This window comes from Delphinapterus leucas, chromosome X, assembly GCF_059928025.1.
Source record: "Delphinapterus leucas isolate spDelLeu-1000000601 "Yukka" chromosome X, BTC_Dleu_Yukka2, whole genome shotgun sequence".
NCBI classification, from domain to species: domain Eukaryota; kingdom Metazoa; phylum Chordata; class Mammalia; order Artiodactyla; family Monodontidae; genus Delphinapterus; species Delphinapterus leucas.
Genome location: NC_143150.1, coordinates 20829482 through 20856833, shown reverse-complemented (window position 1 = coordinate 20856833; position 27352 = coordinate 20829482). Strand labels below are relative to the sequence as shown.

The 27352-nt window shown below is 42.0% G+C and overlaps 2 protein-coding genes across 2 annotated transcripts in view; one reads left to right on the top strand and one right to left on the bottom strand.

Annotated features, from left to right (window-relative positions):
• Positions 1 to 7097: 7097 nt before the first annotated feature.
• On the top strand, positions 7098 to 16350 carry RBMX2 (RNA binding motif protein X-linked 2). Its single transcript, XM_022563918.2, has 6 exons — positions 7098 to 7178; positions 7356 to 7471; positions 8813 to 8864; positions 13324 to 13453; positions 15146 to 15323; positions 15789 to 16350. The coding sequence occupies exons 1-6, from the start codon at positions 7174 to 7176 to the stop codon at positions 16289 to 16291; spliced, it is 984 nt and encodes a 327-aa protein (XP_022419626.1). The 5' UTR covers positions 7098 to 7173; the 3' UTR covers positions 16292 to 16350.
• Positions 16351 to 20355: 4005 nt separating this feature from the next.
• The window catches only part of LOC111169614 (fibrous sheath-interacting protein 2-like), a 58802-nt gene continuing 51805 nt past the window's right edge, over positions 20356 to 27352 (bottom strand). Inside the window, 3 exon segments of the mRNA XM_089904883.1 lie at positions 20356 to 20506; positions 25592 to 25692; positions 26731 to 27231. Coding sequence (XP_089761009.1) covers positions 20356 to 20506; positions 25592 to 25692; positions 26731 to 27231 — 753 coding nt within the window.

The following is a 27352-nucleotide window of genomic DNA, read 5'->3' as shown; positions in this document are numbered from 1 at the left end:
ACAAACAAATTCAGGGTCTTCATAGACTCCCTGAAGTCCACGCATGGATTCAAGTTAATATCCCAGGAAGAGATGATAAGATCCTCTGTTAACACAATGTATCATTTCTTATTCCCTTTAGTCCTCCAGGAAACCTACAAATCAGGACCAGATCTTTGAAACAAATACATTTAAACAGCTTTCTTTAACTCAAGTAAAGTGTGGCCTGCATCCATTGTTTTAGGCTTCTGTTTTGCTTCCATCAAGCAGCATTGCCCCTAAGTCTCCAGTGTGGGAGCAGGTAAGTACAGGATGGCATGCTGCTTAGATTTATGGGTCCTCTTGAGTCAGCCTTCCTGATGGTGACATTGTTTTTGGATCAATTGAAATAAGTGGATGAAAACACTGAAAAATTAAAGATGCTTCTACCAAGAGACCTTTTCTGTAGTGTCTGACAATGCTGATCACCTTTCACTCTTCTTGAATCCTACTTTCTCCTGCTGCTTCATCTTCATCTGTCATCCTCCTCCTCATCTCCTTTGTTGGCTCCTCAGGCACTTTGACTCAACAGTTTACCAATGAATTCATAATCTTTCTCCCAAACCAGTCTTCCTCTCTGCCTTTCTTGCCTCGGCAGAATGTCATTACCCAGCTAGTCTTGAACCAGAAACCTAAGCGTCATCCCTAGATGTTTCCTCACCACCCACATTTACTTCAATCAACATATTGTGCCACTGAAGTCTGTTGACTTTGGTCCTGCCCATCACAGCCAACTGCTCTCCCAACATAAGAACTCGTGCACCTTCAGTCTATTCTCCATAGTGGTTCCAAGGTGATCGAAAATAAAATTGACAATTTCATTCCCAGGGTTAAGGGAGAATGCCAGGATTGTATTTTTCCCCCCACATATATGTTTTCCCTTGAGACTGAGCATGTTCACCTTTGTATTCTCAGTACCTAATGCAGTATCTGCATATAGCAGGTCCTCAACAAAAGCAGCTGCCTTGTTGGTTGGCTGACTGACTGAATGACTGAGCCATATGATCACCTCTCATTGCCTACAGGCTGGAATCTGACTTTTTAAAAAACATCTTTATTGGAGTATAATTGCTTTACAATGGTGTGTTAGTTTCTGCTGTATAACAAAGTGAATCAGCTATATGTATACATATATCCCCATAACTCCTCTCTCTTGTGTCTCCCTCCCACCCTCCCTATCCCACCCCTCTAGGTGGACACAAATCACCGAGCTGATCTCCCTGGGCTATATGGCTGCTTTCCACTAGCTAGCTATTTTACATTTGGTAGTGTATATATGTCCATGCCACTCTCTCACTTCGTCCCAGCTTACCCTTCCCCCTCCCCATGTCCTCAAGTCCATTCTCTATGTCCTCTGCATCTTAATTCCTGTCCTGCCCCTAGGTTCTTCAGAACCATTTTTTTTTTTTAGATTTCATATATATGTGTTAGCGTACGGTATTTGTTTTTCTCTGACTTACTTCACTCTGTATGACAGTCTCTAGGTCCATCCACCTTACTACAAATGACTCAATTTCTTTTCTTTTTATGGCTGAGTAATATTCCATTGTACATATGTACCACATCTTCTTTATCCATTCATCTGTCGATGGACAGCATTTTTCACAGAACTAGAACAAAAAAATTCACAATTTGTATGGAAACACAAAAGACCCCGAATAGCCAAAGCAATCTTGAGAAAGAAAAATGGAGCTGGAGGAATCAGGCTCCCTGACTTCAGACTATACTACAAAGTTACAGTAATCAAGACAATATAGTACTGGCACAAAAACAGAAATATAGATCAATGGAACAGAATGGAAAACCCAGAGGTAAACCCATGCACATATGGTCACCTTATCTTTGATAAAGGAGGCAAGAATATACAATGGAGAAAAGACAGCCTCTTCAATAAGTGGTGCTGAGAAAACTGGATAGCTACATGTAAAAGAATGGAATCTGACTTTCTTGGCTTCATCTACAAGGCCCTTCACAAAATGGCCTGAACTCTTCCATCTTCATAGGATGTCCTGCCCCCCATTCCATCCCCTGGTCACACTATACACTTTAAAAAAATTGAAGTATAGTTAATTTACAGTGTTGTGTTAGTTTCAGGTGTACAGCAAAGTTAGTGATATAAATATATATATATATTCTTTTTCAGATTCTTTTCCATTATAGGTTATTACAAGATATTGAATATAGTTCCCTGTGCTATACAGTAGGTCCTTGTTGTTTACCTATATAATATTTGTCTTTCTCTTTCTGGATTACTTCCCTTAGTATGAAAATCTCTAGGTCCATCCATATTGCTGCACTTGGAATTATTTCATTCTTTTAATGGCTGAGTAGTATTCCATTGTGTGTGTGTGTGTGTGTGTGTGTGTATATATATATATATATATATATATATATATATATATATATACCACATCTTCTTTATCCATTCATTTGTTGATGGACCCTTAGGTTGCTTCCATGTCTTGGCATTGTAAGTACACCATACACTTTGATGCTTTTGCCTTTGGTGGTTCTTCTTCTGCTGGTTCCTCTGCTTGAAACGCTCTTTCTGCATGGCACCCATCCCCTATCTTCCACCTGCATGGTGATTGCCTTCAAGGTCCAGCTCAACTGTTACCTGCCTTTCTGTATCTTTACATGACAATCTGCTTTCCACCCCCAGCTCCCTCTGACCCCAAGCAATCAGAATTAACTGATTCCTTATCTAGTTCCAATAGCATTTCACTCATGTCTTCATTTTGACACTCATCCTTTTGTGTTATATTTATTCACATATGTAATTGTCTGGCAACATTGTGAGCTGGTGTCTTGTGGTCTTGTTCACTGTAGTATCCCCAGCATCTAGCCCAGCACCTAAACACTTGCAAACACAGGATATGACTTTATGTTGGTGTTAGACGTGTTCTTATTTATTTTTTTAAATATATTTTTTAGCTTAAAAAGATACCAGCATGGAATACCACCTCCTTTGCTGTCACCCTGAGATAAACCACCACCATCTTTTCCCTGAATTATTGCAGAGCTTCCTAACTAGTCTTCCTGCTTCTACCTTAGGCATTCCCCCTCCCACTTCCCCGCCCCTGGCCACCTCCAATCTGTGGCCAAAGTGATCCTGCTAAAATGTAAGTCAGACTAAAATCCTTCAGTGGCTTCTCACCTCACATTGAGTAAAATCCAAAGTTGCCACCCAACATGGCCATGCCTGATTTGCTCCCCTGAACTCCGCTTATCCTGTGCATAGTGGCTAAGGGTACAGACTTTGAAGCCACACTATCCTGGCTCTCCCATTGTGTGACCTAGGGTAAGTGACTTAACCTCTCTGTGCCTCAGTTTCCTCATCGGCAAAATGGGGATTACAGTATCTCCTTCATAGAGCTGTTGTCAGAAGTAAATGAATTAATATGTGTAAAGTACCTAAAACAATGTCTGGTACATGGTGGGTATTAAATTGGATTTTGTTAAATAAACAAAAATCTGTCATTCTTTCCCTTCCCTGCTCCTCTCCAGTCACTCTGGCCTCCTTGTTGTTTCTCAAACACACTCCTGTCTCAGGACCTTTGCACGTACTGTTCCTGCTACCTAGAACAGTCTTCTCCCAGATACCCCCATGGCTTGCAGATCTCCACTTCCATGTCACTTTATCGGGGGGGGCTTCTTTGACTGACACCCTTTATAAAATACCAATACTCTCTCACTCTCTGCCCCCTAATGCTGCTTTATTTTTCCTTCATAGCATTTATCAACATCGAATGTATATTTATATGTCTGTTTTCCTTCTTCCCCAACAAGAATGTAAACTCCATAAGGACAGGAATTCCACTTGCCTTGTTTACTGTTATAACCCCAGCACTTAGAACAGTGTCTAGCATATAATAGTTGCTCAATAAATATTTGTTGAATGAATAAAAGACAAAAGCAAGAAAATTAAGATCATAACATGGCAATAAAAAAGTGTGATAAAGGTAAGATAGCTGGATAATGGTAAGAAAGTTCTAACAGTATAGAAAGGGACAAAGGGAAAATAAAAGCCTCTTTTCCCCTACCTTCATCTGTTTCCCTAAAGGTAACCATAACTGTGTTTTCAGTTTCATTAACCAATAAGTGTATTGTGTGCTTGCTATGTGTGCAGGAAAGTGTTTGAGGTTTGAGGTGCTGAGAGCTTAAAGATGCAGTCTTTACCTTCTGGGATCTCACAGTCTTTCTGGGGGGAGAGCATAAAAGAGCGGCGAAGTGCTGCAGAGTTCAGAAGTGAGAGCCATCACTGCAGGCTGGCAAGGTCAGGAAAGGTTTCCTGTATGAGAGATGCCTTGATGAGAGTTTGGAGCTTGGGCAGGTTTCAGTTAGAGAGAGGCGAGTGGCCCAGGGTTATGGGGCTCTCTCAGAAGAGGTATCTGGATTGGATAATGAAAGGGGCCCTTGAGGGAATGGATAGAAGTGGAACCTGGCTGAAGTTGAGGCTTCGTGGTGAGGCGCAGTGGGAGAAAAGACTGGAGAATAGGGGCTGGGGCAGTTATAAGAGTACTGAAAGAGCTGGGAGGCATGTGACAATGACTCAAAACACCACTGAGAGTAGACGGATGTGTTTTATAGACACTGCAGTGGCACAATTATTAGGAATTGGTGATTGGATATATATATATGTATATATATATATACATATATATATATATATATTTTTTTTTTTTTTTTTTTGCGGTACGCGGGCCTCTCACTGTTGTGGAGCACAGGCTCCGGACGCGCAGGCTCAGCGGCCATGGCTCACGGGCCCAGCCGCTCTGCGGCATGTGGGATCTTCCTGGACTGGGGCACGAACCCGTGTCCCCTGCATCGGCAGGCGGACTCTCAACCACTGCATCACTAGGGAAGCCCTGGATATATATTTTTGGGTGAGTAATAAGGAAGACTGACGCATGACATCCCTGTTTTTGAACCTGGGCAACCAGGAAAATGGTCATAACATTGGGATGTGGTGTGGTGGTGGGAAGTGGAGAGATGAATTTGGCTAGACATATTGTTCAGCTTTTCCTTGAATGTGGGGACTGCCTTCAGTTTCCTTAGCATTACCCACTGAACCTAAAAGTGAGCTCTGCATACAATGGGTGCTAAATGAATGTTATTGGTGGAGAAAGGAGTAGAAGCTGGGAGAGCTAAAAATCTTCCCAGTTTACCTGGGACATCTCCATGGATGTGCTTCCACTTGGTAGGAATTGGTACGTAAGACGATGCCTAGAGATTTCCATAAGTCTGAGTGGAAAGGGGATGGGAATCCAGAGGACCCTCTGAATTTAATGTCTGAGAGGAGGACCAGCGTTTGCCATCCAAGGTGGCTATTATTTCGTTCATCTTATTCTCCTCTTTTGCTTCATCTTCTTTTTGAACTCTGATGACTGAGGCCCAGGTATTGCTCCAATTCTCTCATTTCACAGTTGCCTGAAGAATCCAGCCAGATAATACTGTATGCTAGTTTACCACTTTGCAGTGACTACTTCAACCCTACAACTAAGCAACCTAAGGTTTCTAGGAGCAGATAAAACCCATATGCAATCTGTCACTGTTTAGTTTTCATTGCCAAGGTAATTCTGCAAAGTTAATGAATAGCTGGGTTGGAGTAGGGGAGGGGAAAAGACACAGAATGAATGAAGAGAAACTGTCATTTATGGGCAGCCTCTGTTCTGCTTCTTGGCAAGACATTGGGTACATCGTGAACCACTGAGGGTACAGTTGTCATCATCACCATCATCATCAAAGTACTTTTATGAAGTGCCTAGTTTCTGGGGCTCTGAGCTAGGCCTACACAGAGAACTACACAGCTCCGGAATTTCACTTTTAGACCATGCATGATCTGAGACCAGATACTGATGTCCACATATGCAAGATGGATTCAAGTCTTCAGTATGGTTTATTCACACATTATATGCCACCACCTCTTCTACATGTTCCTGATTATTTCTGGAGTAAAATCTATCAAGCAAATATACCCTGTCCCCTCGATGATATTATAGCTCTTTGAAGCAGAGAACCCAACCTTACAATCCTGTCTACAGGCTTTCTGTACGGACAAATACAGATGCTTAGTAAGGATTGATGAATCAGCCAGACCTGATGGGTAGAGAGAGAGTACCTTTCAAGCTCTTTAACTCCTTTAAACCTCAGTTTCTTCTATAAAATGGGGACCATAATAGTATCTATAGACTTCACGGGGTTGTTACAAGAATAGAGGGCCAACGCATGTAAATTGATTAGCACACAATCTAGCATTTTCTGCTCAACTGTTAGCTATTAATTTAACAATATGAATTTCTACCTCCCGCTTGAGTAGGAAAGTGACTACGGAAAAGGGGTAGCAGCTTTCACACAAATCTGGGTATTCAATTCAGCCTATGGAGGCACACTTGTCAGTTGCCTATGCATTGGGATTTGAGAGACAAAAAAGATTTACCCCCTCACGTATCTTCTTCACTTTTCTGCCATCACTCCTGAACAGGGATGATTTGATGGGGGTGTGCGTGTGAGTAATCGGCTGGAGTGAAGGATGGAGTGGGAATTAGCCCTGGGAGCGAAGGCTGGGACTCAAGTCGCCGTATCAGGCACCTTTTTCAGTCTTAATTCAGCAAACATTTATAGCTAACCCAATCAATGCCAGGCATCGTCCAAGAGCTAGGAGTCCTGTAACAGACCAGGCTCGCACTCTCGCCCAATTTCACAGAGGAAGGAAGGGAGGGACCAGAGAAAAACTCCAAGGGAACAAGTTCACCAGACCAGGAAAGCCACTTCTCGACCTAGTGCGCAGGCGCGCGCGGCTGCGCTCTTCCGGCGCGGCGCAAGCTCCGCGGAGACCAATGGGAGCGTGGCTGCGTTCTTCCGGCACGGCGCAAGCTCCGCGGAGACCAATGGGCGCGCGGCTGCGTTCTTCCGTCACGGCGCAAGCTCCGCGGAGACCAATGGGCGCGCGGCTGCGTTCTTCCGTCACGGCGCAAGCTCCGCGGAGACCAATGGGCGCGCGGCTGTGCTCTTCCGGCGCGGCGCAAGTTCCGAGGAGACCAATGGGCGCGCGGCGCTGGGGCTGCGCATGCGTCTTACGGCTTCTCCTGGAAGTCGCTTCCTAGGTTCTGAGCGTGAAGTCTGTTCCTAGGTTCTGAGCGTGAACCTGCAGAGATGAAGTAAGGCCCCAGAGCTTCCCTCTGAGGGGAGGTGTCGGGGACGGGCAGCCGGAGGTGGCCTGCCGGGGCTGAGGGGCGGGAGAGGCGGGGAGACTAGAAAATTAGTCCCCCAGTTTTGCTCTCCTTTACCTCAGGCCGGGCCGCGCTTACTTGTGCGCTTTTTCGCGCCCTGTGCAGCCCTTTAACTAAGGTTAAGCTGATCAACGAGCTGAATGAGCGTGAGGTCCAGCTGGGGGTAGCGGAGAAGGTGTCTTGGCACTCCGAGTACAAGGACAGCGCCTGGATCTTCTTGGGTGAGGCCCACATCTTTCTCCCGTAGGGCTCCTCATTCTCTCCTGACCTGCTCCCTAACATTTCAGCGTTCCCGCCCTTCAGTCCTCCCGACATTCATCACTCACTTTTATTTCCTTCCGCTCTCTGCCTGTGAATCCGTTTTCCATGTCTTTTCTCTCCCCCATTTCTAGTTTTCTCTCTCTGCCAAGTCAGTGCTCATGATAGGTACTGCTTGTCATTCACTATGCTAAGAATCGTGCCACTTGGTTTCTCAGAGACCTTTTTTTTTTTTTTTTTTGCGGTACGCGGGCCTCTCACTGTTGTGGCCTCTCCCGTTGCGGAGTACAGGCTCCGGACGCACAAGCTCAGCGGCCATGGCTCACGGGCCCAGCCGCTCCGCGGCATGTGGGATCTTCCCGGACCGGGGCACGAACCCGCGTCCCCTGCATCGGCAGGCGGACTCTCAACCACTGCGCCACCAGGGAAGCCCTCAGAGACCATTTTTATCACCCCCGTCCCCCCATTTATACAGCTAAGGAAACTGAGGTGCAGAGAAGTTAATAGACTTCCTTCCACATAGCTAGTAAGTGAAACAGCCAGAACTATGGGATTCTAGAACTCATGGTCTTAGCCCCTATCCCATATTACTGCCAACTCCCTCCCGCCCCATTCCCTTTCCCTCAGAATTTATTTTCCTCATCTAATTAGCTCCTGCCTTTTATCCATGGTCATATCACCATCTCTGTATTCACTTGTGTCACATCCAGTAATTTGACAGGTTATTCAAAGAGGTTATTGCACCAGACATTGTGCTAAGCATTTTATAAACATTGTTTTATTTAATTCTTATAAAAATTCTGTGAAGAAAGTACTAATATCCCCATTCTACTGATGAGGAAGGAAACATTTGCAGGGGAATTTATTTCCTATGAAATGCTTAACAATTGACTTTATAATCCTTAGTCTGTGTGAGTTGGGGTTAATATTTGCATATTTAAACTGATTTTGGATCTTAGCTGTTGAATTTGTAGATAAAGAGCACATGAGTTCAAGATATGTTTATGGAATCTAAGTTTTGTGCTGGAAACTATCTGCTTTGTCCAGAAGATTTTGGGTGTGAGGAGGATTAGTTTGGTTAGGGGTGGCCCCGATCTTTCCACTCAAAGTTAATCACTGTTTTTTCTGTACTACTGCTACATCTTCTATGTGTTTCTGTCATTGCATCAGACTGTGAGTTCTTTGAGGGCAGGCCCTGTTGTTTACTCTTCTTTGCACCCCCAGTGCCTGGCTGGAAGCATGCATGGCACATAGTAGACACTTGGTAAATGTTTGCTGAACTGAAATGTGTTTTTTTCTTCTAGGAGGGCTTCCTTATGAGCTGACTGAAGGGGACATCATCTGTGTGTTCTCACAGTAAGTCCCCTTTCATTTTCTGCCTTCTCAGTCATCAGAATAGTTTGCTTCCATAATGCATTTTATGGCATCACAAAAACCATTTATTTTAATTCTAGGCTGACCGGCCTCCCTGCACAGGGAGGGCTGGAGCTTCCGCTCTAGTTTAGATCAGTCCCAGGACATGGTGCTGGTACTCTCCCAATGTGGAAGATCCAAGAAGTTGGATGATTTAGGAGGCTGTCTTGGGGATTCTGGTCTATTTTTATTACTTTTTCACTGAGGCCTACACTGGAACAGGCTGGAACTCCCAGGAAGGTACTGTGTTGGCCCATCTCTTCGGGCTCCTACAAACCCGTGGTAACTCATAATCACGGGGCCCTTCTGGGCCCACACCTGTGTGGCATTGTAGGATTAGGGCAAAGCACAGAGGAATTGGGAAAAAAGCAACAGGTTTAGGCAATAGTTTGCTTGCTTTGTTTCTAGATTAGGGTAAGGTTAGTGAGCAGAGCCAATCTCTAACCGGAGGCTGAGAATCACAGGCTGCTGAGGAATAAGAATGTATAGGAGAACTTTATATTCTTCATTCTGCTATGGGATGATAGCAGCAGCACTGGGTGGGAGAGGGTCTTGGCAGCTCACACTAGTAGTGGCAGCTGGTAGGAGAGGGGTTGGGCACAACCCCAGAGCTACATAGAGTAGTTAGTCCATAGGGCCAGAGGGCCTTGGCAGCTCACAGGAGCAGAGGGCCATGACCCCTGGGCTGTGTAGCCCTCAGGGGAAGAGGACCATGGTAAAAGGGGTTGGGCAAGCAAACACGGCTAGCACACCCTGGCAGAGTCATTGCCATGGCAGGGCATGGTTGGGCCTTCCAGTGGGCAGAGGGCCCTGGCTGAGTGGTTGGGCAACTTAGGGGGCAGCAGGTTCTGGCAGAATGGTTGGGCAGCATATAGGGCAGAAGGCCATGGGAAAGAAATTGGGCAAGAAGAAGGCCATGGGGCTTCCCTGGTGGCGCAGTGGTTGAGAGTCCGCCTGCCGATGCAGGGGACACGGGTTCGTGCCCCGGTCCAGGAAGATCCCACATGCCGCGGAGTGGCTGGGCCTGTGAGCCATGGCCGCTGAGCCTGCGCGTCCGGAGCCTGCGCGTCCGGAGCCTGTGCTCCGCAACGGAATAGGCCACAACAGTGAGAGGCCTGCGTACCGCAAAACAAACAAACAAACAAAAAACAAAACAAAACAAAAACAACAAAACAAGAAGGTGGCCATGGTAGAAGGCCCTGAGAGGGACAGAGGCTGCTTCCTCCAACTCCTGGGTATTGGGAAGTTCACAGCAGGTACAGCCTATAATTTCCACCCCTTTGTGATACCTCTCCCTGATCCAGCCTTCCATCTGGGAGCTGTTTTTGTCTTATTTGCATTGAGTGTGTTTGTTTCACACAGCTAGTGTGTGTGTTTATCCAATTCTCTGTTCTGGCTATACACGTTGCTCTCCATGAAGATTGCCTTTGCGATTGATAACAGTGGCTTTCAAAAAGTATTTTGTTTTCTGATTATCAGAGTAATGTATAGTCATTATAGAACATTTGGCAATACCCTGAGAAAACCATAATTCAAGAAGAGTCATGTACCGAAATGTTCATTGCAGCTCTGTTTACAATAGCCAGGACATGGAAGCAACCTAAGTGTCCATCAACAGATGAATGGATAAAGAAGATGTGGCACATATATACAATGGAATATTACTCAGTTGTAAAAAGAAATGAAATTGAGTTACCTGCAGTGAGGTGGATGGACCTAGAGTCTGTCATACAGAGTGAAGTAAGTCAGAAAGAGAAAAACAAATACCATATGCTAACACATATATATGGAATCTAAAAAAAAAAAAGGTCATGAAGAACCTGGGGCAAGATGGGAATAAAGACGCAGACCTACTAGAGAATGGACTTAAGGATATGGGGAGGGGGAAGGGTAAGCTGTGACAAAGTGAGAGAGTGGCATGGACATATATACACTACCAAAAGTAAAATAGATAGCTAGTGGGAAGTAGCCACATAGCACAGGGAGATCAGCTCGGTGCTCTGTGAGCACCTAGAGGGGTGGGATAGGGAGGGTGGGAGGGAGGGAGATGCGGGAGGGGGGGAGATGTGGGGACGTGTGTGTGTGTGTGTGTGTGTGTGTGTGTGTGTGTGTGTGTGTGTGTGTGTAGCTGATTCACTTTGTTGTAGGGTGGAGGCTAACACACCATTGTGGGGCAATTGTCCTCCAATAAAGATGTTTAAAAAAAATTATAGTTATAAAAAAAAGAACATTTGGCAAAAAGAAAAAGTATAAAGAAGAAAATAGAATGTACTTTAAGGAAAAGCTGTTAACATCTTGGTGTTTTTCTTTATTGTCCTCTTTTCAAAGTTGGGCGTTATTTCTAATATTTTGCTGTTATAAATTATACTGCAATATACATTGTAGTATATACATCTTTGTATGCATCCCTGATGGTTTCCTTAGTGAAATTACTGGATCAGTATGGTAACATTTTAAAGATGTTTTATAAACATTGCCAGATTACTCTCTGAAAAGGTTGTTTCAGTTTCCACTGAAAAGGTGGTATCAATTTCCACTCTCACTAGAATGGTCATTTTTCTGAATCCAAATCAGTAATCGTTATTTAAAAAAGTATTTGCAATACAGCCTCTCAGTATTATTTTACTTTGCCTTTATTTCATCATCAGAGAGGTTGAACATCCTTTCATAGATTTACAGGCCCTTATTATTTCTTTTTCTTTGTAAATTGTCTATTAATATCATTTGCCTATTTTTTTCCCTATTACTGTATTCCTCATTTTCTTACTGATTTTACAAGAGCTCTTCATTGTTAAGGGTATGAACTTATTGTTGTAACACTTTATCATGTATTGTATTGCTGTGGACTTTTTTTTAATTTGATGTGTTGTACTACATTGCTGTTATTCTTATTTCTTGATGCTCATTGTCCCAGTTTGGTCTGTAGTAGTCCCTTCAAGCCAACTCCTGTATTCTTTTTTCTTTTACTTTTTATTTTGAAATAATTTCTGGCTTAAAACAGGCAAGTTATAAAATAGTATAAAGTATACCTGTACCCCCTTCACTCGGAGTCCCCAGATGTTAGCATTTTACCACATATGCTTTGTTATTATTTCTTGCCACCTATACATTTTTTTTTAACCTTTTGAGAGTCAGTTGCAGACATGATGCCCATTTACTCCTAAATTCTTCAATGTGTATTTCCCAAAATACAAGTACATTCTCTTGTTTAACCTCAGTATAGTGATCAAATTCAGGAAATCAACACTGTTGCAGTATTATTATCTAATCTTATAGACTTTATTCAACTCCACCAGTTGTCCTGATAATGTCTTTTATAGCAAAAGGAAAAAAATGGCTTTCTAGTCCTTAATCTGTGATATAAATTGCAAACGTTTTCTCCTAGTTTGTCATTTGACTTTTGACTTTGCTTATTGTGATCTTTTTGCTATGCAAAATTATTATTTTTTAATTTTTATGCATTCATTTATTCATATGTTTAAATTATGTTATGGTAACATTGACTTTTTAGGGGATGTACAACCTACAGATTTTCCTGAGTGTGGTTTTAGCCACATCCCATAAATTTTGGTATATATTCCCATTTTTGTTATTTTCTAAAGAGTCTGCCATTGATTTCTTTTCTTTATTTTACTTTCTCTTTCATCCAGTTGTTAGCTTGGAGAATAGGTTTCAAGTTCTAGGTAGGGTATTTTTTGTTTTAAAATATTATTTCCAGCAGTTTAACATTGTGGTTGGAGAATATGGTCTGTGCTGTTTTTGGAGATGATTGAGGTTTACTTTGAGACCTAGTCTACAGTCAATTTTAATATGTGTTTCATGGATTCTTGAGAAGAAACTCATCTTTTTGTACAATCAAATATATCTGTACATATACTAGTCTGATGTTAATATTTTTAACAATATAATTGTTATATTATTAGTTATAAGTTTATTTGTATTTATATTATATAATTTTATATTAATTAATTCCTCTGGCCTATTTTTGTCAATTTTATGTGTTATGAACTCAAAGTGGTTCATAAATCTCTCATAACTTTCACTCTTACTTGCTCATCCTATTTTTAATTATAATTTTTGATTTGTTGATTTATGCATAAAATTTCATGACTTTTGTTATGTATTAGGACCTTTTTCAGAGCAAAAGAGCCCTCTTAGTCACATGTAAATTTTTTTTTTGTTGGCCTTGAAGTCATCTTTGATCTTAATACTACCACCCATTTCTTAATTGGGTGTTCTTGATATATCTTTGTCTAACTTTTTATTTTTAACCTTTCGTTGTCATCTTGTTCTAGATGTGTCTCCCGTACAGACTATATTATTTGAATTTTGTTTTGTCATCCAATCTGAAAGTTTTTGCATTTTAAATCAATAGTGTCTTACTCTTTTATAAAATAAATAGATATGGCGAAATTGTTAACATTAATTTGGTACGGGACAAGAAGACTGGGAAATCCAAAGGATTCTGTTTCCTCTGCTATGAAGACCAGAGGAGCACAATTCTGGCTGTTGACAATTTTAATGGGATCAAGGTGAGTATGCTTACTAAGCAGAACTTTTCCTTCATGTAGGGCTTCAGTTTCATTTCCCACCTGATAGCCACAGGCTCAAGGGCAGTACGGGTCAGCTGGGTGTGTTGTGAGGGTTGCAGAGGTTTGGGGACATATTGACCAGGAAATGATCCCAGAAAATAATTCCATTGGCTCATGACTCTGCCAGCACTTGTTCCTTTTACCCATCTCTTAGCAAACCATCTCCTCAGGAGCATAGGTACCATGACCCCCCACTTCCCTTCACCCGGCACCCAACCAGGCCTCTATTTCTCACCTTTCCCTCCTCACACTCCACTCTCATTTCTGGTATACTGGAGAACAAAGAGACTAGCAAATGCTGCTCTTCCATGCTGTCCTGTGTCAGGAAATTTGGGGCTCCATCATGGTTTCATGGCTGAGGACATAGCCATGTATGTCTGTCATATGTCTCCACTGACTTAGCAGTACTGGGCCCTGGAAATTCTCTAGTTAAAATCTGATGACAAATTCTACAAAAGTAACTCATTCTGAAGTTTTCTCTCCTCTGTTCCCCTCTCTCTTCCACCCTTGTAAGTGAGACGTTTGGCTAAGAGAAGGACATGGGGCAAGTCAGGCTTATCTGTGCTCCACGTGGTCCCTATGCTTGTTTAGGAAAAGCACTGCTGTTGAACGAGCATTGTCACAGGTCAGAGGGGTAACTCTTGACTTGGAGAGTTTGTCACTGACTGCACCAGTGTGGAACAACTGAAGATTACAGGACAGGGTGGAAAAAGGTTCTAGGCTTGATTTTTAAGAGAGCCGGCAGTCAAAGGGAGTCACCATAAAGGGAAGGTTTTCAAAAATGTTTTGAAATGGGGAATAAGATAGATGATAGAAAGTGCTCAGGCTTAAAGGTAAGAGTAAAAACTTGCTCTTGAATGGAACAGTAAAAGCCAGACATTTCAAATTTCAGATGGCTTTGTCTATAGAATAAGTCTGTATCTGCCTGAATGTTTTTGTTTTAAGTAAGGGGTCAATTTTTTGTTGTTCACCTGGAGAGTTGTGCTTTGCAGCGATAGTATCAGTGTGAGCCAGTTGTTCCAGTATGGTGGGGGTAGAGCAAGGTGTGAGGGCTTAAGAAAAAAAAAAAGTAGTCCTTTCTAGATTCCTTCCCCCCTCCCAACTATTGGTCTGCTTTGGCCTTGTCCTAATTGCTGTGTCGAGAAAGCAGCTGTAGCATTGAGCTCAATTTCAGGAATTCCCTCTTGCTGCCAGGCTTTTTCATGGTGTGTTTCACTGTGGGTGTTACAGATTGAGGGTAATTCATTGTTTGTGCGTCTGAACTCTTACAGTTTTCCGTGCTGCTTGTGCTTTGGGGCAGTACTTCCCAGGCTCTTTTCACTTCATGGCACACGTAGAACGTGAAGATATTAGTATGGCACTCTGGGGTAAACTGATGACGCTGCCTAGTACAACTGCCCTGGGGGCTCCAGCTGCGCCAGGCCCCACCTGGCTGCCCCAAGGGCTGAGCGAATTAATGTGTAGGGATATGTGCTGTGACACACCAGTTGGGCAGGTCTGCTTTCAAGATTTCCCGAGAAATAGAATAGCGGGAGGGTAATGGGTATGGTTCAAACCATGGATTTCTGCAGCTGGGTTCAAATAGTTAGATAGGAGGGCTGTCTTTGCTGAAGCATTGCCTGTCTGTCTTAGATCAAAGGAAGAACTATCCGAGTGGATCATGTGTCTAACTATCGGGCTCCTAAGGACTCAGAAGAAATGGATGATGTGACCAGAGAGCTGCAGGAGAGGGGCTGCGGGGCTCACACTCCCTCACTGAATTCATCTGAGGGCTCTGAAGATGGCAAACCCACCAAAAAACACAAAAAAGGTAAAGCATTAAGGCCCAAGAGAAGATTCTGGGTAGGCTTAGTGTTTGTTCTTCTTAGCATTCACTGAGAGTTGGTAATCAGTTCTTAAGTGTGAAGGGGGAAGGTGTGGGGAAGCTTACTTTAATTGGGAAAGGAGAGGTATCAGCAGAAGGCTAATGGTATGGGCTGAATTCTGTCCACCAAAATACATATGTTGAAGTCCTAACCGCCCTCCCCCACCCAGTAACTCAGAATGTGACTGTATTTGGAGGTAGGGTCTTTAAAGAGATAATTAAGAGTGGGGGTTGCCTTATACAGCAACTCGACATATCAAGGGTGACAGACATCCAGCTTGGCTTCTCGGGGGAACTTTTCTGGAAGTAGAGACTGTGACTGCTTCACGCTGCTGCCAAGGATGCTTTCCTTTTGCATGTCCTCCATCTTTTCCATCTTCCTTTTCTTATTTTGCCCTTCTTTTTCTCCAGACAGAAAGGAAAAAAAGAAAAGAAAGAAAGAAAAAGAGAAGACTGACCAGGAGGTACAGGCAGAGCAGCCAGCCTCCTCTTCATCGCCCAGAAGCAAGATGATAAAGGAAAAGGATGACCCTGGCTCTAAAAAGCACAGTGGCAAGAACTCAGAGAGGGGTCAGAAGTCAGAGTCCAGGGAGGTGTGGAAGCCCCACCCCAGCTCCCCTGAGATCAGGGCGACCTGCTGTGGTGGAACAGAGGACCGAGAGAGGGAGCTGAGGAAGGAGAAGCCCAAGCACGAACACAAGTCATCAAGCAGGAGGGAAGAGAGAGAAGACAAGAACAGAGATAGAGACAGAGGTCGAAGCTCAGACGCACATTGCAGCCGGCACAGTGGGCGCTCTGAGGGGCGTAGTCACAGAAGTAGAAGTAGGAGTCAAGATAAATCTCACAGGCATAAAAGGGCCCGGCACTCCCGGGACCGGGAGTCCTCTAATCCTAGTGACCACAGGCATCACTGAAGCCACAGCCTGTTCAGCTGCATGGTAGAATTGGAAATAAACTGTGTTTTCTTTTTGTTTTTGTTTGTTTTTCTTTTCTCTGTACACGCGCCTCTCACTGTTGTGGCCTGTCCCCTTGCGGAGCACAGGCTCCGGACGCGCAGGCTCAGCGGCCATGGCTTACGGGCCCAGCCGCTCCGCGGCATGTGGGATCTTCCCGGACCGGGGCACAAACCCGCGTCCCCTGCATCGGCAGGTGGACTCTCAACCACTGTGCCACCAGGGAAGCCCCTGAGCTGTGTTTTTAAAATGCAGTGAAATTCAGTTATGCTTTTACTATTTCTATATGTAAAATATCTGAGGATGAGTTCTTTTAATCCCTTGAGTGTTAGAATCATTGAGAGCTGTAGTTTTTAACAGCTAAATGTCCTGGATTTTTGAGCAAAATCCATTGTCCCTGGGAGTATACTTGGTACTTAACCAGAGTATGTATCCTAAATTTGGGTTCATAAATATGGCCCTTGAATTTGTGACCCCAATTTATGATGAAATGGCCAGGAAGGGGAAATATCAGGCAATTCTAGAATTCCAGTCTTTGTGGGATATTTAAAACCCTTGCAGTAACCTTTCCAGTTGGCAGGTATAACCATAGAGTAGAGAAGTGTGGCTTCACTAGGCTCAGACAGCTTGCGGTGAATGTGGTAAGGATTCTTAACATCAGCCTGCTCCCTTCCCACCTCCCCTCCCCTCCCCCTTTTTTGAAATTTTAGACTTTTTTTTGTTTTGTTTTGGTTGATATGTCTCCACATCTTTTCCTTACAACTTTATTTTATTGAGAAGAAATTAACATAAAATTAGCCATTTTAAAGGGAACATTCAGTGGCATTTGGTGCATTCACAGTGTTTTAAAACCACCAACCCTATCTAGTTCCAAAACTTTCCTCATCATCCCAAAATGAAACCCTGTACCCATTAAGCAGCTACTCTCCATTCCCTCTTCCTCCTTGTCCCTGGCAACCACCAGTCTGCTTTCCATTTCTGTAGATTTACCTATTCTGGACATTTCATATAAATGGAATCATATAACATGTGGCCTTTTGTGTTCAGTGACTTTCACTTAGTATAATTTTTTTTTTACATCTTTATTGGAGTATAATTGCTTTACAATGGTGTGTTAGTTTCTGCTTTATAACAAAGTGAATCAGTTATACATATGTTCCCATATCTCTCCCCTCTTACGTCTCCCTCCCTCCCACGCTCCCTATCCCACCCCTCCAGGCAGTCACAAAGCACCGAGGTGATATCCCTGTGCCATGCGGCTGCTTCCCACTAGCTATCTACCTTATGTTTGGTAGTGTATATATGTCCATGCCTCTCTCTCGCCCTGTCACAGCTCACCCTTCCCCCTCCCCATATCCTCAAGTCCGTTCTCTAGTAGGTCTGTGTCTTTATTCCTGTCTTACCCCTAGGTTCTTCATGACATTTTTTTTCTTAAATTCCATATATATGTGTTAGCATATGGTATTTGTCTTTCTCTTTCTGACTTCACTCTGTATGACAGACTCTAGGTCTATCGACCTCATTACAAATAGCTCAATTTCGTTTCTTTTTATGGCTGAGTAATATTCCATTTTATATATGTGCCACATCTTCTTAATCCATTCATCCGATGATGGACACTTAGGTTGCTTCCATGTCCTGGCTATTGTAAATAGAGCTGCAGTGAACATTTTGGTACATGACTCTTTTTGAATTATGGTTTTCTCAGGGTATATGTCCAGTAGTGGGATTGCTGGGTCATATGGTAGTTCTATTTGTAGTTTTTTAGGGAACCTACATACTATTCTCCACAGTGGCTGTATCAATTTACATTCCCACCAACAGTGCAAGAGTGTTCCCTTTTCTCCACACCCTCTCCAGCATTTATTGTTTCTAGATTTTTTGATGATGGCCATTCTGACTGGTGTGAGATGATATCTCATTTTAGGTTTGATTTGCATTTCTCTAATGATTAATGAAGTTGAGCATTCTTTCATGTGTTTGTTGGCAGTCTGTATATCTTCTTTGGAGAAATGTCTATTTAGGTCTTCCGCCCATTTTTGGATTGGGTTGTTTGTTTTTTTGATATTGAGCTGCAAGCTCATACATTCTTAATGTATTTTGGCCAGCAGGCTTTGAACAGCTATGGTAGGTGCCTTTCTTACCACTCTGCTGCTCACCTTTTGACCTTTAGTTCATTAGACAAAAGAGCATTTTAAAAAATGAGGACTGACTTTATTTGAAGCTACAAATGCAGCCATTGAAACAGACCCAAGCAGTGACATCAGGACATAGTAGCTGCCAGATAGCATGTGCACATTCTCTCTCTCCTTCCATTCTCACCTCCCTCCCTCTCTTCCTCTTTCTCTGTTTTCTGCCTTTTTGAGGGAGGATGTTCAATTAGACTTCTTTCTAAAGTCATACGATAATACACTTGTTATCCATAGACTATCTCGAGAAGGATACTCTATCCATTGGTAATAGAAATTGCTTCTGGAGAGGAGAACCAGGTAGCATCTGGGAGAGGAGCGGGAAGGAGCCTTACTTTGCACTGTACCTTTTGTAACTTTTGAATTCCAAACTGGATTGGTATTACTTTTTAACAAAAACAAAGCCATATGTAAGATCAGTGTTGGTCATTATTGTGAACCTTTACAAACTAAAACTTATGCTGCTGCCTGTGATGAACTTCAGTATGTAAGGGCAGAAATGAGTGAGTAGGTGAAGGCAGCCAAATTTGTGTATATGTGATATTTGGGCAGAAGTGCCTGCCATTCTGTTTACTAAAGTTCAGTTAACATAACATTTATGGACTACAGGTACAGCATAAGAGACATTTACTTGCCTTGAAATATTTCCCTTGGGCATTTTGTATAAATCTGAGACCTTCCACTGGCCTAAATTCCTGGATAAAGTCTTGGTATGAGAATGACTAGTGAGTGATCTTCGTCATGTTTCTGTCCCATGGAAGCAGTTTTTAGCCAAGCAGTGTTTGAGGCCAGCTGGCAGGTGAGGTTCCAATTTGCTATTTGTGATTCCTTGACTTTGGTGTTCTCAATGGGGCCTATCCTTTCTCCATCAGTTGAGTTTTGGCAAGTGCAGGGGCACAAATATGATTGGAAACCATGAGCTTCCCTCTGGCCACATTGGTGGTTCGTGTCTCTTAAAGGGACCAAGAGGATGCCTAGAGGCTTCAAAGCCCCCCCCCCCCCCGAGGAGTCAGATCTCTACACTGCTTTAGGTGTTTGAGGATAGACTTTGGAAGTGAACTTCCAGGGAATCCCTCAATCTAATCAGAATTGGCTGGTGGCCCTGAGGCCATGTACCAATTAGACTTGCACTGTCCAATAAGGGAACCAATGGCCCCATGTGGCTATTTAAATTGAAATAAATCAAAATGAAAAACTGAGTTCCTCAATCATACTAGTGACAATAGCCACATGGGGCTAGTGCCGCCTATATCAGACTGAGCAGATACAGACCATTTCTATCATCGTAGAACATCGTATCAGACAGTGCTAACTAAATCGTTCAGGCATGGCAGCACTGTATGCAGCTGTGACCTAAGGGGGAAGCCTTGGTGCTCTCCAGGCCTGTCTAATCCTACTGGTCCTTTGAGGATTGCCTCAATTCTAGTTCCTTCAGGAAACTTATCCTTACCACTCCAGCTCACAGCGATGACTCCCTTCTTTGAACCCCTACGGCACCTGAAATGTGTGATGACACGTTGTTTTATTGGTGTCACACTTTTGCTTCTAAGTTAGTCTCATCTTCCCAGCAAGGCTGCAGGGCCCTCAAGAGCAGAGCTTAAATCCCACACTGCCTGTTAGATGCATCTATATGTGAGGCACAGCTTCTCTTTTCATCCCAAAATGCTTATCAAAAGCATTTATCAAGCCTTCCTTTTCTCCAGCTGCCTTTTTTTTTTCTTTGCTCTTGTTTTCAGTGTGTATAAAAATCAGCGTGTAGGACACAACGTCATGCTTCAAAAACCATTTATTTTTTGAGGAAGGTCAACATGCTAATTGATATCAGGTGTAGCAGCCTCAGCTTGTGTCTTGGTGAGGGGGTTAGGGTGAGGAAGATTTGGGAACATTGGCATTAGATCTTGAAAACACTTTGGAGAGAGCTGATGATACCTTCCTCATCATTTCAGACCCCTGTTTGGAAGTACTGGGCTTATCAGAGTCTGTGAACAAACCAAAAGAGAAATGTGGTCAGTTATCAGCCTTTCCAATTGAGGCTGTCAGGCAAGGGGAGTGATAATTTTGGATTCAGAAAGAAGAATTTATATAATAGCTTTTGATTTTTAAAGTGCTTTCACAAAGAGTATTTTTCTCCTTCTGACAGCCCTGGGAAGGAAGCAGGAGAAATTCAGTGAGGTCAGATGCCTCATCTAAGGTCATGTGGGTAGAAAGTGGCCAGATTTGCCCTAGGGCCAAGGCTTTCTGATGTGCAGGCCAGCTCTTCACTCCCTGCACCCTGATGCTTCTTGAGCCAGCTCAGCAGTGCCTTGCCTCCCTCGTGCTAGCAGATAACTATCCAAAAAAGCCTGCTGAGCTAATTTCACATGAAAAGGTAACTTTCAACTCTCAACAGTACTGGTGTCCATTTCAAAATATCCAGGCAGAAGCAGCAGTGCATTTAAAAAGGCTATCGTTTCTCACTCACTTTGGGTAAATTTTCAGTTGACTAACTCCAAGTGATCTGTTTGTTGTGTGAGCTATAAAGGACTTGTGTGGCCAATAAGAGTCTCCATTTAGACCGATTTTTCTGCACCACTTGTTTTATGCAAAGGGCTCTTATTTAAAGTATATCATAGTTTATGTTAACGAAATGATTGTTGTATCTGTAAGGACAGAAATGAGCAGTTATCTATGTTGCTGATGCATCATGACAGGATGTCATGAAAAGACACAGGGCAATAAAGCACATGCCTTCTTATTTCTAGTAAAAGACAAAGTTCTCCTATACCTCTTGCAGTTCCCTAGTTTTTATCTTCTCTAGCAGTATAACCTTAGGAACTTCAAGGATCTATGATTAAAACTAAGGTAGCAGATAGCAAATTTACCCCCAAATAAGGGGGAAAATAGTTCAGGTTTTCAGATTAATAATGCAGTACTGGAATGTGCTGGTAGTTTAAACAAAATAAGAACAATGAAGAAATTAATAAGGAAAAAGCCAAAATCTGCAGAGGGAAAGATAAAGGCTTGAATGGAGAGATCTCTGAAAAAGCAAGACAAAGACTTAGTTACAGGATTGAGACATGTACCGCAAAGCCACATTCTGAAAATGTTGAGGGGAAAAATGAAGCTTTGTTTTTGCAACTTGTGGATCTTGTTAAAACTGCAGATGCCTGGACACGATTTCCCTGAGAATACTGACTGTGCAGGTCTGGAGAAGGGCCAGGATTCTGCAAATAAGCATCCTGGTTGATGCTGGTGCAAGCAGTCTCTGAATGACACTTTGAGACACTGCCCCTAGTTTGCAGTCACTAATAGATTCTGCATATTGTTCAAGATGGGCACTGGCTAGAATAACAGCACACACAAAGTTCATCCCTAGGGGCACAATGAACCCTTTGGCTAACAAGTCATATTCCTTTCAAAGCAAAGCTGCTGAAAAGAGAAATCAAGTAGTAGGTGTGGCATTCTCAGTGTATTGGAAGTAGGAGTTACATATGTCAAAATGGAGCAAGGTTGGTGAGACCAGCTCTCCTTCAAGACACCCTGATGCTGCTTAGATCAGCTTGTGGGCAGCACAGTGGAGTTCTCCTGGTTGGCACTGGTCACTCTGAAGAGAGAGACATGTCTGGGGTGTTTATGGCAAAAGTGGATGGGCCATGATGCATGCCAAGTGCTATAGAATGACACTTCACACCATGAACTGATTTAGATTCCCAATAAAACCCTATCTGTAAAAAATACACCATAAGCTATAATGGGCATGTGTTGGTCCAGAAGTCCCCCCTTTCTTGTGGGTTTTCATAAACAGGCATCATTGTAATTTCTAATAAATTATCCTCTATGGGGCTTTTACTACTTTGAGCATCTTAGCACAAGGTGGCCATTTCTGCATTTCTTCCTCCAAAAGCCCTTATCAGAGCAAAAGTATGTTATTTGAATTTATAACTGCTTCCCAGTGAGTTCCTGTAATATGCCGAATGCAGGGGTTGGGAGGAGGTGTCCCTGTCAAACTAAAGGCAAAGAAGAATGATTTTACTCTTTGATTGGACATGCTAGTTAGAAACCTAGATGGGATCTTTTCTACTTGCCACTGAACTCTGCAGGCTGTCCTTGGTCACTGCTCAATTCTGAGATGCAATTCTGAGATGTAGTTTATCACTTTCTATCAATGCGAAAGTGCCCTGGCCAGCCTATATTCTTCAAAAGATGGCACTTCATGTACAACATATTTATCATTTTATAATAAAGCTCTCAATTATGTCATTTTGAATACAGGAGTTTTGATCAGATCTTTATGATTTCTTTCCTTCTGCTAACTTTGGGTTTTTTTGTTCTTCTTTCTCTAATTGCTTTAGGTGTAAGGTTAGGTTGTTTATTTGAGTTGTTTGTTGTTTCTTGTTTCTTGAGGTAGGATTGTAGTGCTATAAACTTCCCTCTTAGAACTGCTTTTGCTGCATCCCATAGGTTTTGGGTCATCGTGTTTTCATTGTCATTTGTTTCTAGGTATTTTCTGATTTCCTCTTTGATTTCTTCAGTGATCTCTTGGTTATTTAGTAGTGTATTGTTTAGCTTCCATGTATTTGTATTTTTTACAGATTTTTTTCCTGTAATTGATATCTAGTCTCATAGCGTTGTGGTCGGAAAAGATGCTTGACACGATTTCAAATTTCTTAAATTTACCAAGGGTTGATTTGTGACCCAAGATATGATCTATCCTGGAGAATGTTCCATGAGCACTTGAGAAGAAAGTGTATTCTGTTGTTTTTGGATAGAATGTCCTATAAATATCAATTAAGTTCATCTTGTTTAATGTATCATTTAAAGCTTGTGTTTCCTTATTTATTTTCATTTTGGATGATCTGTCCATTGGTGAAAGTGGGGTGTTAAAGTCCCCTACTATGATTGTGTTACTGTTGATTTCCCCTTTTATGGCTGTTAGCATTTGCCTTATGTATTGAGGTGCTCCTATGTTGGGTGCATAAATATTTCCAATTGTTATATCTTCTTCTTGGATTGATCCCTTGATCATTATGTAGTGTCCTTCTTTGTCTCTTCTAATAGTCTTTATTTTAGAGTCTATTTTGTCTGATATGAGAATTGCTACTCCAGCTTTCTTTTGATTTCCACTTGCGTGGAATATCTTTTTCCATCCCCTCACTTTCAGTCTGTATGTGTCCCTAGGTCTGAAGTGGGTCTCTTGTAGACAGCATATATATGGGTCTTGTTTTTGTATCCTTTCAGCCAGTCTATGTCTTTTGGTTGGAGCAGTTAATCCATTCACGTTTAAGGTAATTATTGATATGTATGTTCCTCTTACTATTTTCTTAATTGTTTTGGATTTCTTATTGTAAGTCTTTTCCTTCTCTTGTGTTTCCTGCCTAGAGGAGTTCCTTTAGCATTTGTTGTAAAGCTGGTTTGGTGGTGCTGAATTCTCTTAGCTTTTGCTTGTCTGTAAAGGTTTTAATTTCTCCGTCGAATCTGAATGAGATCCTTGCTGGGTAGAGTAATCTTGCTTGTAGGTTTTTCCATTTCATCACTTTAAATACAAACATACACTGTTAAAGAGATGATTAAATCCTAGTAGCATGGGCTGTAGTCCACATATAGATGTGATAAACCCTTATTTCCTAGATATTTCCCACAGGAGCCTGGTAATTGTAAACTCATAATTATAGTCACACCACATACTTTCCACCAAAATTATTAATGAAATATTATTAGTGTTTCAGAAAAAGCAAACTAGTTGGCTCACATTAACTAGTTATCTGACCCAGTACTCCCCCAATGTAGATCAACCTACCGGAAGGCTCAGTATTAACTTTAGGTTTGACAGGAAAATTCATCAATTCAATGAACAAAGTCTCTTTTTTAAATACTATCTAATTTGAATGAAAAAATAATCAATCCAACCTTCTGTTATTTTGGCAGTTGGATCTGAGGGATGCTCGTCATCACCACTAAAAGAAAAAGGTAAAAAACATTTCATTTTCTTTGTATTTTATACTTGTTAAAGGAATACTAGTTAAAGAACAACCTGTCAAAGTCATTATTCATATAGATGCAAACCTGGAATGGTATGTCTCTGAGTTCTCAAATAAAAATGATAAAATGATTATTGTGAAATAATGAAAAATGATTGCTACATTGACTTTATTTGGTTTTATATGTTTGCCCTTTTCTTATGCAATGATACAAATAATTGAGATTTGCCTGCATTACTAATTATTTATGTTAAAACAATCGTGATGGGAGATAGGGCCAGTGGTAGGCCAGGAGCGATGTCCTAAAATGGCATCAGGTCAAAAAGAAAACTTAATTTCATAGTGCCAGGTGGAAAAGAATATAGTTAGAACAAGGTTGATTTTTCTCCTATGCCCTATTTCTCCCATGATACAAAGTGCTACTGTTCCCAGTTTGTGAATATTCTTATAAACACAAGAATGATTTCAGACACGTTTTGGCTATTCTAGAAAAAGTATTAATCAGACTTCAAGTCTGCAGTGTACTTTGTTCTGCCCTGTCCCTATAGGTACTGCATAGTCCAGCCTTTCTCTTGTAGTCTTCTCCAACCTGGATGGTCTTATCTAAATCTTATCCATCTTTTAAGGCCCAACTCAAACTCCACTGCTTTTGAAAATTCTTCCCTGAATGCTCCAGCTTACACCGCCCCCTCCATTCTTGGGATTCTTCTGACAGTGCCACCAGGTTGAGCATTTAGGTACATATGGGAACTAAGTATGAACTCCTTTAGGTGGGCCATTAGAGTGGGGACTATTGACTCAGGGCCTGTCTCCCGGGTTCAAGAACCTAACACATTAGTTAAAGACTTAATCTAACCATACTGTAGATCACTATACTAGAAAGTAGGTCCCAGGAGAAGTAGAGACCAGATAAATAGGAATGGGAGAGAAGATGGGAAGGGAAGGCCCAGGAAGTAACCACAGAGGGAAGTTAGGGGAAGGAGTGAGGGGAGGTTGAAGGGCTAAACACTGGCTTCCTCACAGGTTTACTTGAGTGGCCCATTCTTCGATCAGCATAATCTTCATTTCAGATTTCTATTTCCTTAGTCAACTAGTATTGCTTTAACTGACTGTACCGAGAAAATGAAGGCAGATCCTCTTCATTATATGAGGATGAACTCATAATTCTATGTATGAAGTAATGTGTCGGTTTGGTGCTAGATTTCATTTCTATTCCCTGGAAAAGTACAAGTCAGGTAAAACACAAAGGAGAGTTTACAACAAATCAAATAAAATATACTGTAACATATACTGCCAGCATTTCTGACCAGGCACACTTTGTTTGGTCCTGAAATTTCACATGGCTTCCCAGTAAATAAATAGATCCCAATAAATAGATTAGAGTCTGTGTTAAGGCTATTGACCTGATGAGCTCCTGAACTGGCCAGAATTGTATCCCTGTGTTTTGTTTTCTCTGGTTCAGTGCAGCTTCTGGGTTAAGTGGGAATCACTGCAAATGGATAATCCAGGGAATTGACTTACCAGGAAATTCTAAATCATATGTAATCTCCATACACATGATAAGATACAATTTTGGGGGTAGGGCCAACCCAAGAGGTCAGTGAGGCCCAGACCATCACTAGAAGGATACAGAACCAGGGACAAGAGCTGTGTGTCAAAGTGATAGTGGAGTTTATGGGCTGATTACAGGAGGAACATTCAACATATTCAACTAACTTGCTATGTTTCAACAAACCGGATAAGTAATTTTTAAGAAAATAGTTGGTTAAGCAACTTGCCCAAAGGTCACATAGCTACTAAGTGGCAAAGTCAGAATTCAAACCCAGATAGGCTGAATTTGCATGAATCTTTTTACTCCCCTCCAAGCCCATCTTCTGGTCCTGCCCACTGGCATGGAGTTTGTATGCACAAAACTTCCAATGAATATTTATAGTTAAGAGTACAAAAAAAGAATGCAATCTATCATTTTAAATAATTAGCTTGTATTTCTCCTAACTGGTTTCCATTTTCTGTTTTTCTTGTCCTTCTAACTAGCCTAGGACTCTTTCCATGATCTGTTTTTCTTCAACTGAAGCTCCTGGCTTCATCTGTTAATCATTTCCCTTTTGTTGTAAATATCGTCAGAGGTGGGAGAGACTGCCTAGATCTAGTTTATGCCCTTGTCTTCCTACCCAGTGTATATTACTTGTACTAAGTTTGTGAAACTCTCTACCCTTTCTATAGAAACCCAGTCACTGATACTTAAAGTTCTCACACTTATGCTCAGTTGTGTCTTTTTCTCCCAAGAGGAAGAGTTTGTGTCAGTCGAGAATTTTGAGGTAGTTACATCAACTTTAGAAACAGTTCTTATTTGTGTCTGTTCAGATTCTGTCTTTTGAGCTGGTGATGCTTCAGTAATTGTAGTTACACTGGATTTTGGCTGACAACATTTTCCTAGTGACAAAATTTTTTTCAGATTGCTCTTGCTCATCAGTGGCTTGGGGAAAGCCCCTGTGCTGGCAGTGGGCTTCATGTCTTCTTTTATTTGATTTTCAGGTGGGCCTTCTGGAAATTCTTCTTTTACAACCTCTTGTAAAACAACTTTATCTTCATCAGAAGTAAAGCTCTCTTCTGCTTTCTTTTGTAAAACTTCTTGATTAATATCATGAGTTATCAACCGAATGATAAGATCTTTTTTGCTTTGGACATCTTTTAAAAGCTCCACTTTGGTGATGTCAGGCTTTATTAAACTCTGAAATGAATTCCTACTAGCAGTCTGGAATTAAAGAGACAATGAATATTAAAAACAATCGCCTCAGTCTTTTTTGCTGTGGTTCTATTGTAATAAGGCAACTTTCACATGGTATCTAGTTTCAATTTAGTAAAATTATTTATCT

What these genes read in the sequence shown, in the direction of transcription:
- RBMX2 (XM_022563918.2), top strand. An exon ending in ACAATTTTAATGGGATCAAG is followed by an intron (nt 13,454 to 15,145) that starts GTGAGTATGCTT and finishes TGTCTGTCTTAG; the next exon opens with ATCAAAGGAAGAACTATCCG. An exon ending in CACCAAAAAACACAAAAAAG is followed by an intron (nt 15,324 to 15,788) that starts GTAAAGCATTAA and finishes CTTTTTCTCCAG; the next exon opens with ACAGAAAGGAAAAAAAGAAA.